This window comes from Hippocampus zosterae, chromosome 18 (assembly GCF_025434085.1).
Source record: "Hippocampus zosterae strain Florida chromosome 18, ASM2543408v3, whole genome shotgun sequence".
NCBI classification, from domain to species: Eukaryota; Metazoa; Chordata; class Actinopteri; order Syngnathiformes; family Syngnathidae; genus Hippocampus; species Hippocampus zosterae.
This window is the reverse complement of record NC_067468.1, coordinates 9,427,618-9,441,385: the sequence shown is the minus strand read 5'-3', so window position 1 is coordinate 9,441,385 and position 13,768 is coordinate 9,427,618. Positions and strand designations below refer to the sequence as shown.

The window sequence follows — 13,768 nt, the reverse complement described above, 5'->3', positions numbered from 1 at the left end:
CTTGAACGTTTACATATGGCAATCATTTTACAACACTTGAGCACATAAGCAGGTCCTTTAAAACAGGTTTAATGCGCACAAAAGGAATTTCTAATGTGTCACTTTTTTGGCTGCCAATGTAAGAAAATTAGAAACGTAGCATACCGTTGTAGCCTCCTCACGGGAAAGCGTCATTTAATTAACTTCCTGGTTGTCCTTCACTTTGATTTTGAGTCACAACGATTAATGACAATAGGAAGCTTGTGTCCTCCTCAAACATTTTGATATTTCAGAAAATTCTGATACATGACGCTTGAAGCTGACTTCAGTTGTTTGCAATGAACCGACAAAGAACAAGCGGCTCTGTTCCGTCCTATCTTGCTCTACCGTCTCCCATCCTGTCCCATTTACGCACAGCCTCGTCCTCCCTTGTCTCGCTTCATACTGTCCTGCTCTGTCATTATCTGTACTTTCTGAGTCTTGGAATTCCTTTTCCTCTCCAATACTGTCCCCACTGAGCTCTGTACCATTCTTCCTTAATTGTAATGTCCTGTCTGCTTTGTCCTCTCCCATCCTGTCATGCCCAATTCAGCCCTGTTCCACCCCGTTGTGCTCTGTCCTGTTCCATCTTAACCCGTCCTGTCCTGCACTGACACATCCCTTCCTGCCCCAATTGGTCCTCTATAGGCACCTTCCAGTCATGCCCCATCCTGCCAGTCCCGCTGTCCCATCCTGTTCTATTCTATCCTTCTAATTTCTGTACCTTAACCCCATCTGATCCTGACCAGTCCCCTTCCAGTCTTATCCCATTCTGTCCTGTCTTGTGACGTCATCTTGTGTGCCGCTATGTCCTTCCCAGTCATGTCTTCTCGTACCCCATTTCGTCCTGCTCCCTTACAGCAAATTGACCTTCGCCACCACCTGCTTGCATCCGGTGACAGAATACTCCCTCCCCCCTACAGCGGGATAGTACTGGATCTCCGCTGCCAGCCGCTCCATGTGGGCGCGGTTGGGGTAGAATCCCTCTCGGCTCATTTCGTCCATAAAACATTCCATCACGTGACTTCTCTCGAGTAGGCCCAGGGGCACGATGGTCACCTCGGCCCAGAGTGGGTGGCGACCCTCCAGGTAGCGCCGCAGCACAGGCGTCAAGTCCTGCGCCAGCTGCCTGTGTTGGCCGTCGTGATTGGAGACGTTGTGCAGCAGGTGCTTGGTGATGTGCTCGTGTCCCAGGTTGCTGAGGATCACGTAGATGGCATTGAGGAACTGGTTGGGCTGGCCCGACCCCAGCAGGCCCAGCAGGGCGTCGAGGATCTCGCCGTGCATGTGCTCGGCCTCGTCCAACACGAAGAGCGGGATTTTCTCCTCGTGCTCGCCAAGCTCCACCGCCTCGGAGACCAGCGAGACCAGTTGCTCGGCGCAGTGCGGGGCGTCGGCCTCCGGGCGGCAGTGGTGCAGCATGAAGTACTGAAGCACCAGGGGCTCGCCCACCACCGAGCGGAAGTGTCCCGCCAGGAGGCGCCCCAGGTGGCTTTTGCCCACCCCGCTGGGGCCGTGCAGAGACACCACCAGGGGCCTATTGTGCACGTACGTGGATAGGAAGTCCTTCAGGTGCCACATGAGTGTCTCCACCGCCCCCAGCTGGCCAAACACTTCCCTGCGCAGAGTCTTCTCCAGACCCTCCAGGTCATAGCGAATCACGTGGTCATCCAGGTTCTCGATGGCGTTGTACACCTGACGCGCAACAAGTTACTTTATGCGTGATTATTTGTATGACGGCTGGTAAAGACAATATTGAAAATGGATTTTGAAGTCCGTGTAGTGCGTGTGTTGACCCTGTACGGAGAGGATGCTACCGTTGCATACAAAGCAAATAACGGCCGTATTTGTAATAAGTGTCGTGAATGTTGCAGTTATTGTAGTCGGTGTGTTTTGTAGTAAGTCTAATGAGTGTCTTTTATAGTTTGTGTAGTGAGTGAGTTTTGTGTTGAGTGTACTAAATCTGTTTTGCAATTGGAGTAGCGAGTGTGTTTGCGGTTAGCGTAGCCGTTTTGTAGTTAATGGACTGTGTGTCGTAGTGGGCTTTGTAAATAGTTTGGCGAGTGTGTGATGTAGTCTACTCAGTGTAGCGAGTGTGTTTTGAAAAGTGCTTGAGCGCTTACCTGTCCAATGAGTATGGCACTTAGCAAGAAAGCCAATACTGACAAGTGTTTGTAGTTAGTATGGTTTGAAGACGGTGTTGCTCACCTGTACGAAGAGTATGGCGCTGAGGAGGTAGAGACAAAACTCTGTCGGACTGTGCCCCTGTCCGGGGGCTTTCCGGCGTCTCCTGTTGGGGTACAGCACCCTCCTCTTTCTCTTCCTCTTCTTCCTGGGCGGCGAGCAGAACGCCAGTGCAGGGTCGCCGTCGAAAGTGAAGATTTTGGGGCTGGTGCGGGCCGGGGCCCCCGGGAGGGCCGCCGCGGCCAGCGCCATCTCCTGGCGCCGTTTCTTCAGGGCCTGGTACTTGTGCTTGATGCGGATGACGGCGCGTAGCGTGGACGACGCGCCCGAGAGGCTGACGGCCACCGGCGGGGCCGTCCTGGCCTTGCTCTTGTCGTCCTCCTCCACCTCCTCCAGCTCCTCGTCGTCCTCCGTGTGGGAGGTGGACGAGCTGCAGTCCTGATCCGTCATCTGCCGCAGAATTCTGAAATTATTCATACTGGCGAGACAAGTCCAAAATCCCGATGACAAGAATAATCACAATTAGGGAATTTTATTCTCTGCTCAGAAGGGGGCGTAGCCAACATGAGTAAACTCACCTCTGATTGGCCGTCGGGAGATATGAACTTCCGGTGACCCAGTAAACCTGCCAATCACGGATCCTGTAAATCAATGACATTTTTCTGGCATTGTGTGCCCTGTTGTATGTTACTACAACACACATTGCACCCAAAGGGTTAAACAGGATATATACACACACCAAAAATATTTTTTTGGCCTCTCTCCTATGATGACACTGGCCACTTCCTGCAGCGTGACTGACACACACACACACACGCACACACACACACACACACACACACTTTGGGCCTCTCTGCCATGATGACACCGGCCACTTCCTGCTGTGGCACGCGCGCACGCACGCGCACGCACACGCACACACAGCATTCCTGGCATCTGGCCTGTCGGTGCTTCTGTTTGAATCAAAAGTTACACAATTTACAAATCAAGTGTGACAATGTTTAGACCATTTTTACGACTTTGTTTAAATCTTAAAAAGCAGTTAAAACTGTCTTTTTTTTTTTAAAGTCTTCACTTTGGACTGGGTCTGGAAAATGCAAGAAACAGGTGGAGCTCCTTGGAAAACACTTTTGCACAGATGGCTTGTGTTCATTGTGTAAGAAAAAGAAATGTGGGTTTTAATACTGCCATTTGTCTCATATCATTTTTTTGTGCAGGGGGGAGTGAGAGAAATGCCTGATAAACTTTCTCATGGAAGCTTCAGTGTCAAGTAAACACTAACACGGCTAGGGAGGAAAAACACCACGAGACGTGATGCGAAATTCACGCAGCAGTAAATGAAATCAGAAGTCGAGCTAAAAATGAAATACGGAGACTACAGACCAAGAAACACTCAGATGAGATATTGAGCTGTAGGAGATGTGAAAGACGAAGGGAGCTGAAACGTGAGAACCACCCCAGGCTAGGAGAGACTCCTGACACAGCGCATGAGAGTCGGACGAGGAAATGAGATCAAATATATGGAAAACAAAAGTGCATGCAAAAAGTCAAGACGCGTTGCATGAGACACTGAGATATTAAAGACAAAAAAAAAAAAAAAGAACTGAGACCAAAGTGTATGAAGTGAAGTGAAGAAATCCAGACGATGACAAACTGAAGTGAGAGTATATGAGACTCCGGTCCATGAGTGACTGAAGACAAAATTGATGAGAACAATCAAGACGTTGTGCATGAGAAATTCAAGCCATGAGATCACGTCGTTTTCAGGTTGCCGCAAGCACAAACCTGATGAGGCGGCCGCATTCCAAACGTCTCCCGGCTCTCCTTCCTTACTCCTCACACTCACACACACCTTCACCAAACTTTCACACCATCAACACGCCTCCAGAACGTGCCATTCCCCCTCTCAAAAAAAAAAAAAACAGGACTCACCACTGATGTGTTCAACGTGCTCGCAATCCTAAACTTCTGCAATACTAAACTCCATTGTGTGCACCGGCCAACTTTGTGAGAGCGACCTGTTGCCGGCTCCGCCTCCTTCATCCTGCTCTCATATGACAGCACATTGCAACACTTCCTCCTTTTGTTCAACCGAATGGAAAACGCAGCCAGCGCCCCCCCCCCCAAAAAAAATCAACACTGCTATTCCAAGCACTGAACTATGTTATGTCCTACATTTGAAATTTGGTCTCTAAAAATGTATGAATTTATTTCTACCAATCTATTGCACTTATTTTAGCATTTGTCTTGGCTGCGCTGCTTTCAGTCTGTGTTTGTGGATGTTTTTTTTTTGGGGGGGGGGGGGGGTTGTCCAATCAAATTACAGCATTTACCTGGCCAATCTTTGCTCCTGGCCCATGCAACGTTTCTAACAACACCGGTGCCTTAGGATATGAGTGACATGACTGTTTTTTTTCCCTTCTTAATATGCAACTCAGTTTACAACAAGCAGCAGTTTGACATACAAGTCTGATAGCGTAATGCTAACATCATGGGAAACAACATAGGCAGGCCAACCAAACTAGCATTGATGACATCGTTAAGCAAACAGATATTTGAGTACAAAATGGTGGAGCAACATCTATAGACGAACTATAACATATGCACCAATAATTCTGGGCATATATTCTTTATCATCTGCAAAGAATGACTAACGTTACTGTGACTTAGAGTCACATGAGTAAACCTGTTTGTGCCTGCACGATCCACACTATACTGCCCCCTTGTGGCCAGATCACACAAACCAGATGGAACCAAATCGTCGCAATGTTCTAGTATGCAGGAAAGGCTGGAACAGATTGAAAGCATTTCCACTCATTTCAGCGGGACTTTTTTCCTAACCAATCAGATTTCAATTCGCCCTGACAGGGGCCGAAGGGCTGACCCTCGATGACATCAGCACCTTTGATTGGTTGCTTCGTGAGAGCTTGTCCCATTCGAGGACAATCTGCCACACATGCGAATATGTTTGATCATCAGTTTCTCTGGTAAGAAGGCTGATTCGATTTGTTTTGGGCATTTTTCTGAATACATATCGATCGCGACGTGCTTCACACGGCTTACATACGTACACGTTCTTTTGTGTTTTTTTTTTTTGTTAACAAGCTCCGCCGTGAATGAGAGATGTAAATGTGAAGCTGGAGAACATTTGCATGCGCACCACGAAAAGTTGTAAGAGTGCCAAAAGAGGATACGCCTCATGCAGTAATGTAGTTCATCTCAAAAGCAACATCTGTGCAAGTTATTTATTAGACAGGCAGACAAACATTTGCATAGTTGTGAAATCAAAAGTACATTTTTAATGGCCTTATCAAAAGCTAAATTGATCTACTGGAAAACTGAGCCCCATTTTAAGGTTCCCCATTAAACTTGACACTCAACTAAGACATTTTAATGTCATTATGGGATACGGTCGAAGTAAAGTGTTAAATTCTTTGACAAAAGTATTTTCACGGTAAACTGTCAAAATGAGAGCATATAATAATTTAAACTCTTTTACATTTGAATGGTATTAATAAACTCTCGAAGTTGAACAACAAAGAGTATTTGAAATGTAACAACTTTTGACATTTTGCCTGGCACAATTAATCTCTTATGAAAACAAAATTTCAACTTCATTAAGCACATTCTTTAAGCTCCCAAGGAGACATTTAATGGCAATTTTAAACTAATGACATTACTTGACTGTCACTTGGCATTTTAATTCCATCATCACGATCTCCAAATTTACGAATATTACAAAATTCTGCTCCTAAAAATACGAAGAAAGTTAGGAACGTAAGTACTTTGGCATTTTAATGGCATGATTGAACTTTCTATATTTAAAAATGTATTTTCTTTTCATGAAATTATTACTTTGACGATGACATTTTAGGGCAAGATTAAACTCATTTGTTTCTCTTCCCTCTGATGAAAGGATGAATGCACTGCCTATTTCCTGTTTGTTTATTTTTGGGCGTCCGGTGTTTACGAAAACAAGGACCTGTCATCCATCCGCGGAGGCTGGACAAGGTTCGGGTTTGTTTAAACAGCAAACACTTGAGCCTGTAAACACGATGAAGGACGTCAAGACCTCACAATTTGTCTTCTAAACCAAATCAAAGCATCCCAACTTGTCTATTCGCTTCAAATCCGCGGCGCATTTCGTCCTGCCTGAAAAAGCCGCCATTTTCCTTCCTGCTCTGTTTGAAAGGCGGCAACCCAAAATGGCCGTTGATGCCAACAGGAAACAAAACAGTAGATGCTGATGTCATCCGATTTCGGCGGTACGTTGACTTATGTGCAGAAACTTGTGCTCTTCCGTCATGCTTTTGGAGAACAGTCAAATAGCCAAATAGAAAACGAGAATACTCAGGGAGCTGCTGTAGATCATGAGTGACCGCCAGAGGTTCACACACGAGCTAAGGGGGCAAACTTGACTCCGGCTCCTCACGTCACTCACTATATGGAATTGTATCATATGTAACATAGTAACGGTTCAACCATTATCCAACAATTAATCCATCCATCCATTTTCTTTGCGAGAACAATTAATACATTTTAGAAAAAATATATATATAATTTTGCAAAATCGAGCAATCGTGTCGATACCTTTTTTTAAATTAAAAAATTGTCCAAATCTTCAGAATTTCAGCTTCTCAACAGTATACATTCTCTTATTTCTATAGTCCTCCATGACATGATCATCCAGTGGGTTTATTTTTCGAAAACATTTGCTTTGACCATAATTTCCGCACTATAAGGCGCTTCGGAGTATAATGGCCTATTTTAAAACGGTTGAGGCACATAGAAGCAACAATAGTGGCTGCGGTTGCATTATGCATCCACTAGATGAAGCTATGATAAAGGAATACAATATAATACAGTCCAGCTTTAGTTATAAAGAGCTTTCACAACCGCTGCAGCTGTAACGAAGCGCTTTCGAGAACATTTAAAATACTACGTCCAAGAAATCGGAATATTGATAAGGCGCGCGCATCGGACTATAAAGCGCGCAGTCTGCTTTTGAGAAAATTGAATGCTTTTAGGTGCGCCTCATAGTGCGGAAAATATGGTACTTTGGAAAAATTGATCATTATTTTTGCCTATTTTGGTCTGCCAAAGAACTTGAGGTTCCCGGTGCAGGGTGCGCTCGCTTGTTGTTTAAGCAGCTGAATGAAGCCTTGAGCATCCATTCGCCCCCTACTGGTTGGCTGATTACTGCTTGAGGTAGCCGGTGATTAAATATGGAGCAAAGGGCACGTGTGAACAGTAAATATCACCGAAGATCAGGTCAATTTCATCGCTGAGGCCAATTTTGTGCTCACAAACAAAATTCGATTCATCGGCTTGTCCCAGTGGACAGTAATTACGCTGAATTAATTGACATCATCTTTTTATTCAGTTCGAATATGTTGTTACACAATACAGTGCTATTTGTCTTGACTCACAACATGTAGCAAAAAATGTTGTGGTGTCTTTTTGCGGGGTGCTTGAACGGATTCATGTCATTTCAAAGGGCAGCGTGGCTTTGCCGTGTGAAAGCAGTCGAGACAGCATGGCTGCGTGAAAGGCACGGAAGAGGAAAAGCAGGATCCTGCGTCTCTGCGTCAAAGAGGCAAAAGCCTCATAAATAGATTTGGAACAGATATTTACATGCTTGATGCTACAGCGTTTCAAAAGTCTTCAAACGGTTCTACTTCCTCTTCCTGCCACGGCCCCTCCTTGCTCTGATGGCGGCGATGAGGTCGCCGGTCCCGCCGCTGTTGTCGTCGTCGTCGGTCGCCGGTCCCGCCGCAATGTTGATTTGGCCTTCCTGGATTTCGTTGCGCGCCTCGTCGGGAAGATGCTGGATGTGCTGCTGCGTCTCCAGATAGAACATGACGTCACGCAGCTGTTCCTGAAGCTCCGCCATGGCCTGGTCCTTCTGCTCGCCTGAACACGACGGCAAAAACACTTCAACAACACGTGCGCGTTTGCAAAGAATGGATAGACAATTGATCGCTTTGATATATTGATCTCTTCGTTATTGTTGTCAATGAGGGTGTGTGTGCGACGTCATCACCGCTCTCTTTGGCTCTGCGCTCCTCGTCGGCTAGTCGGGTCTGAAGCTGAGTCTGATTGGCCCGCAGGCATTTGTTCATCTCCTGCTCCTCCTTCAGCTCCTGGCTGAGTTTCATCACACGCCCGCTCAGCTGCGTGCACCTACACGACAAGGAATATTTCAAAATCATCATCATCATGCTTTTCTTTGGCCCGTCTTTGTCAACATGCAAATCAAAGCGTGAGCGGCATGTGGTGCCAGCACGCCTTCATTGCCTAAGCTGGTTGGACGGTGGCTGCTGGGAAGCCGTTAGCGACCAGGAAGTGTCGGAAGCGGCCTCGTGGGGTCTAAAATGAACATGACGATTACGTAACTGTGCAATCGCAAAAGAGGACCGGACAAACATGATTTTGACATAATGAAAGAAATGCCAAGACATTTTTGTTGTTCTCCATCTCCCTCTGCTGGACTGGAGGAAAACAGCACTGAGGAATGCCTGAAACCGTGTGATTGATTTCTCACTACAAATTCCGATGAAAGTGCAAATACGCTTTTAAACGCCACCTTTTTGACGATTATGAACGACCTTTACATGAAAAATGTGACATTTATGGGCAGGGTGCTTTGGGTAAGGTCAGACCTTACTTTTTCTCCGTGCTTTGCTTGTCTTTGCTGATTTCTCCCAGTCGGCGTTCCAGGTTGTCGCAGCGCTCCAGAGTCTCCTTGAACTTTGCCTTCATGTTATTGATCTGTCTCTCACACACACAAGCACGCGCACATTAATGCCTGGACAAAAATACAACAACACACAAATCCAAACATATTTGAACATGGGAGTGACCCCCCCAATCACCTCCTGTGCAGTCTCCTTCTCCAGATGAACAATCTTGTTCTCCCAGTAGACTCGCTGCGATTCCAGTTGGCTGGTCAGCAGGTACGAGTACTGCGAGCGAGAAAAGGACAGCGTGGTGCGCCGCGCCTACCTTTTCCCGTGTACGGCGTCAAGAGGAGTAGCCTTACGGTACCTCCAGCTGCAGGGCGTCGATTTTCTCGGCATGGCAGGTGTCCCCTTCACACTCGTACTGAACCATCTTGCCGTCCGTCTTGCTCGCCACGAGACGGTGGACGTAATTGTCTGACGGGAGGCGTGTTACCAACATGCGAGCATTAAAGGTGCGCTCCACAGCTAGCGTGGAGCAGATGTGGGTGCGCTATGGTCACTAAGTATTGTGTCATAAAGTAAACTACAATTCTCGTCCCGTTTATGTAAGGCCGAACTGTAACACCAAATAAATACATTTATGGACATTTTCACTATAGTTACAGCTAAGTTTTATAAAACCAAGATGTATTTTCAGTTAGATTTGGTTTTCTCCATTTTTGTTTTCGGAACATTTTTGTTCTTTGGCTTTTCACTCTGCATTGTTTTGGTGTTTTGTGTTTTTCATTGATTATTTTAACTGTTTATTTCAGATTTTTACTTGATGTCCAGCATCTTGCATGCAAGTGCTCAATAAATTTAAAAAAAGTCGAATTTGAATGTGATTGACCACAACACCCGCTGAGTGTTTTTAATATTTAAAATTCATCGGAGGTAGAAGGGACGTGAGTTAAGGTGTCACTGAACATGTGTCGGTACCTCCGGCGTAGTCCCAGACGCGGTGGTTGGTGAGCTGCATGGCGTAAGTGTGCTGCGTCTCTTCAAAGTGCCTGTAGGCGTGACGGCTGACGTAGCGACCGCACCCGATGTGGCCGCAGATCAGGCAGATCCACAGGTTCTGTCGGGGTGAGGCAAAGCCAACGGGTCAAAGGTTAACGAAAGGCACGGCAAGGATGAAGAGGCGCAGACGAATCATCGGCCTGACCTCCTGCACGCCGCACTCAAAGCATTTGTTTTCTTCCACCGGCTCGGGGGTTTGACAGTAGCGACACACCGGACACCTGCGCGCAGAGAATCGTGAACCGGTACAGCAACATGTGTCATAGTGAGCCATATTTAAAGCAAACGTTTAGCCTCTTACGATGCATCCTCCCATCGTTGTAGACACTGACTGTGGAAGCTGTGGTTACACAGTGTGGTGAGGATGCCGTTGACCGACTCGTCCATGCGCTCCAGACACACGGTGCATTTGGGAAGTTCCGTCAGCTCCATCACGGGCAAACTGGCACCCTGGAGAAAGCACAAGAAGAAGATGGCGGCGGCCTGTCAGCAGGTATGATTGGAAGTGACGCTTCCCGCCGCCCGTCACTCACCTCCTCTGACTTGATGACCTCGGCGCGCTCCACGTAGACCAGCTGACACACTGCCTCCTCAATGGAGTTGAACTGGCGGCCATTACACGTCGCGTAGAAGCTGTCGGCATCCGCCTGAGCCAGGGTTAGAACCGTTTGGGAATTTTCATTGTAGTTGGGTTTTCGTCTGAGGTTTGTTATTCTTTTAAATTCAGCTGATTTAGATTTTATTTTTAGAGCGGATTTTTAAGTTGTGCTTCATTTTTGTTTACTTTTTCTTAGTTTTAGATTTTTATTGTTATACGGACTATTTACCAAGTGCATGCTAAAACAAACAAAAAACAGTTCACTCGGTATTGGATAATAAGGAAAAGTGAAATACAATTGCCAAAAGACTGTTTGACTCTTTTTTACGGCCATAATAATAAAATAAATGCATTTAAAATGAACCTTAAAAGTGTACATATGGAAAGCTTGTTGAAGAATAAACCAAAGGACATTTTCACTATCATTTGTTAGTTTTATAAAAGTAAAGTAATTATATTTAAAAAAGGCGCTGATTTGATTTATTTAAAAAAATATTTTAGCTTAAGTTATTTCATTAGTTCTAACAAGTTTGGCCGAAACACACCCACACATTGATACAGATGCGTGCGCGCACACACACACGACAAACATGTACAAACACAGGTAGAGGGAGAGAGACAGACAGACAGACAGACAGACAGACAGACACACACACACACACACACACACACACACACACACACACACACACACAAAGCCCATGCATTGGTGTAACTGCGGCGACCTGCGTGTTGAACTTGATGAGCACCATATACTGGTTGGGGGTGGAGTCTCGGATGATCTTCATGTGCTCCATGACGTCATTGAATGGCGCCATCAGCTTCATCAGGTCGTGGCTGGTCATGGTGGCTGGAACCGTCAGGATGCACACCATCGCGCTGCGCTCGATATCCTCCGTCAGAGACGTCATCTTGCTGCGGGGGTCGGGAGGGAGAGGAACAGGGGAAGGACAAAGGAAGAGTGGAAGGAGGATAAGGAGAAGAGGAGAAAAAGGAGGTGGTGATGGAAGAAAAAAAATGCAAGAATGAGGAGTGACACAGGAACAGAATGAGAAGAGGAAGAAAAGAGAAGACAAAAAGGACAACGAGGCAAACAACAGAAGAAATAGTTAGTGATTGTGATGCTCGCATTGTCCAACATGACATTGTGTGTGCGGTCGCAACTTGGTCTTGTAGAGGTGCATGATCCCGTGCACGACCTCCACTGACGGGTTGCCGCTGAAGAAGGAGATTTGTTGGGGCAGCTGCTTGGAGGGGGAGTCCGGAGCCTCCGCAGCATCCGCCCGCTTGAACTCCGCGCAACCACCTGGATCGTCTTGGCCACCGCTGTCTTGGTCTTGGCTGCCACTGTCTTGGTCTATACATGCAAAATTCAACAAGCTGACAGAAGCCACATGCTACTTCCTGCCTCACTGTCTAACGTTTGACTCAAAGCTTGCTGTTGGCTAGTGTAATTATGTGAGTGCAACACCTCTTTTTGAGGGTGTTTATGCTCACCCAAGTACATTTTGGGTAAAAAAAACAACAACAAACATTTTAAAACAAAATGCAAGATTTCCTGGAGTCAGCCAGGTTGGCAGGTGATTCTAGTGAGCATCATGTACTTTGACTGCGTTCAATTCGCAGCTGTCCTTGCCCACGTGCCAGGGCATCAACATAAAGCGAGCATCAGAAACAGAGAAACAAAACAATAAAGATGTCGTGACTTGTTACCTGGGCTGGGTTCAAAGGTCTCGATGACCATGTCTCCCATGGATCTGCTGCCCATGTGCTGATGCAACAAGGCGCTCCTCTCCGGCTCCGATTTGCCACTCAGGGCCAGACGAGCCAGGCCCAAAGATTTATCCTGAAGCTGCTCCTCCGACATGTCGCCCACTGAGTGCACAAGCAACACGTGCCAAATGACCAGAATAGAAAAGGGTGGGTAGGAAAAGTTAAAGTTAGCAGCTGATACAGTGGTATGCAAACTTTTGGGCTTGAGTATTAGTTTTCAAAAAGAATAGATGAGAACTTGGTCACATGCGTGGTAACAACAACAAAACAAGATCAAAAATATTAAATTTTCCTATTGGATTACCATTTTTAAAATAAAACCAAAACATTAAGTGGATATCAAAAATCCTTTCATGAATGCGAACAATGTAAATCGTGAACTAAAAGGCAAATAAATGTGATGTGTCGCGACTGTTGTCAGTGACAGCTCGCTAGCTAGCTCGCTCGCTAGCCGGCCGGCTAACAACAACAACGTTCGGCGTGGCCATGCGTACTCACCAGCCGAGTAGCAAAACCCTTGCGGGACTGGAGACTGGTCGGCTATTTCCAAGCGGATGACCACCAGAGACACGCTCATGTGTTTAGCCCTCGGAAAGACACACGCAGATAAAAGCAAAACAAGTGGGGACAGCTAGCGGAACATGTTAGCTGCCTAATTCGCCTTCAAAACTCCAGTCAGCGCACATTGACGTCAGGCCCATAAAAGTAAGACTCGTAGACTCTCGAACGCAAATATATAAAGTATATACACGTCTACATATTTCATAGCCGTGACTTTCAACTTCAGGAAGCTTCTGAAGCCCTTTAACTACAGGTACTACTACTACTACTTCTTCTCGATGGTTGATTGATCATACAAGGCGTTTAAACGCTATCGCCACCTAACGCCTCGAACGTGTATGGCAGTACAGTTTTGCTCCCGCCCCATTTTAAAAATTTTCTCACGTTTTTTGTAACCACAACTTCAATGTAAATATATATATACATTACATTTACATTTTTAATTTAACCATTGAAAGATTCAATGTAAAAAAATTCAATGCTTTAAATGCAGAATCAAAGTCAAATGGCACATAAATACAAGATATATTCATGCAACTGACGTTTAAAGTTGAACTTGAGCTGTTTAACCTCAAATAAAATTCATTTCCGAACCGCTTTTATCCTCACTAGGGTCGCGGGGGTGCTGGAGCCTATCCCAGCTGTCTTCGGGCAGTAGGCGGGGGACACCCTGAACTGGTTGCCAGCCAATCGCAGGGCACACAGAGACGAACAACCATTCGCGCTCACACTCACACCTAGGGACAATTTTGAGTGTTCAAACAGCCTGCCATGCATGTCTTTGGAATGTGGGAGGAAACCGGAGTGCCCGGAGAAAACCCACGCAGGCCCGGGGAGAACATGCAAACTCCACACAGGGAGGCCGGAGCCGGAATCGAACCCACGACCTCTG

At 46.3% G+C, this 13,768-nt stretch overlaps 2 protein-coding genes across 15 annotated transcripts; both read right to left on the bottom strand.

Moving 5' to 3' along the window:
• Positions 1–141: 141 nt before the first annotated feature.
• tor4aa (torsin family 4, member Aa) lies at positions 142–4,484 on the bottom strand. Of its 13 annotated transcripts, none has more exons than XM_052050737.1 (5): positions 4,135–4,484; positions 3,988–4,030; positions 2,781–2,827; positions 2,227–2,652; positions 142–1,713 (listed from the first exon to the last, which is right to left on the bottom strand). In XM_052050737.1, exons 1-5 carry the CDS (start codon positions 4,243–4,245, stop codon positions 874–876), a joined length of 1,467 nt encoding a protein of 488 aa, XP_051906697.1. In that variant the 5' UTR covers positions 4,246–4,484; the 3' UTR covers positions 142–873. The 13 variants fall into 13 exon arrangements, with proteins under 13 accessions (XP_051906697.1, XP_051906696.1, XP_051906700.1 ...); XM_052050736.1 differs by having other exon boundaries at positions 2,227–2,656; positions 2,782–2,827; XM_052050740.1 differs by having other exon boundaries at positions 2,227–2,680; positions 4,135–4,233.
• Positions 4,485–7,559: 3,075 nt separating this feature from the next.
• Positions 7,560–13,163, bottom strand: brap (BRCA1 associated protein). 2 transcript variants are annotated; one of them, XM_052050673.1, is made up of 13 exons: positions 12,814–13,163; positions 12,256–12,417; positions 11,707–11,899; positions 11,268–11,457; positions 10,478–10,591; positions 10,246–10,394; positions 10,090–10,165; positions 9,864–10,002; positions 9,250–9,359; positions 9,078–9,167; positions 8,870–8,973; positions 8,246–8,385; positions 7,560–8,115 (listed from the first exon to the last, which is right to left on the bottom strand). In XM_052050673.1, exons 1-13 carry the CDS (start codon positions 12,890–12,892, stop codon positions 7,877–7,879), a joined length of 1,785 nt encoding a protein of 594 aa, XP_051906633.1. In that variant the 5' UTR covers positions 12,893–13,163; the 3' UTR covers positions 7,560–7,876. The 2 variants fall into 2 exon arrangements, with proteins under 2 accessions (XP_051906633.1, XP_051906635.1); XM_052050675.1 differs by having other exon boundaries at positions 11,707–11,878; positions 12,814–13,162.
• Positions 13,164–13,768: the final 605 nt, after the last annotated feature.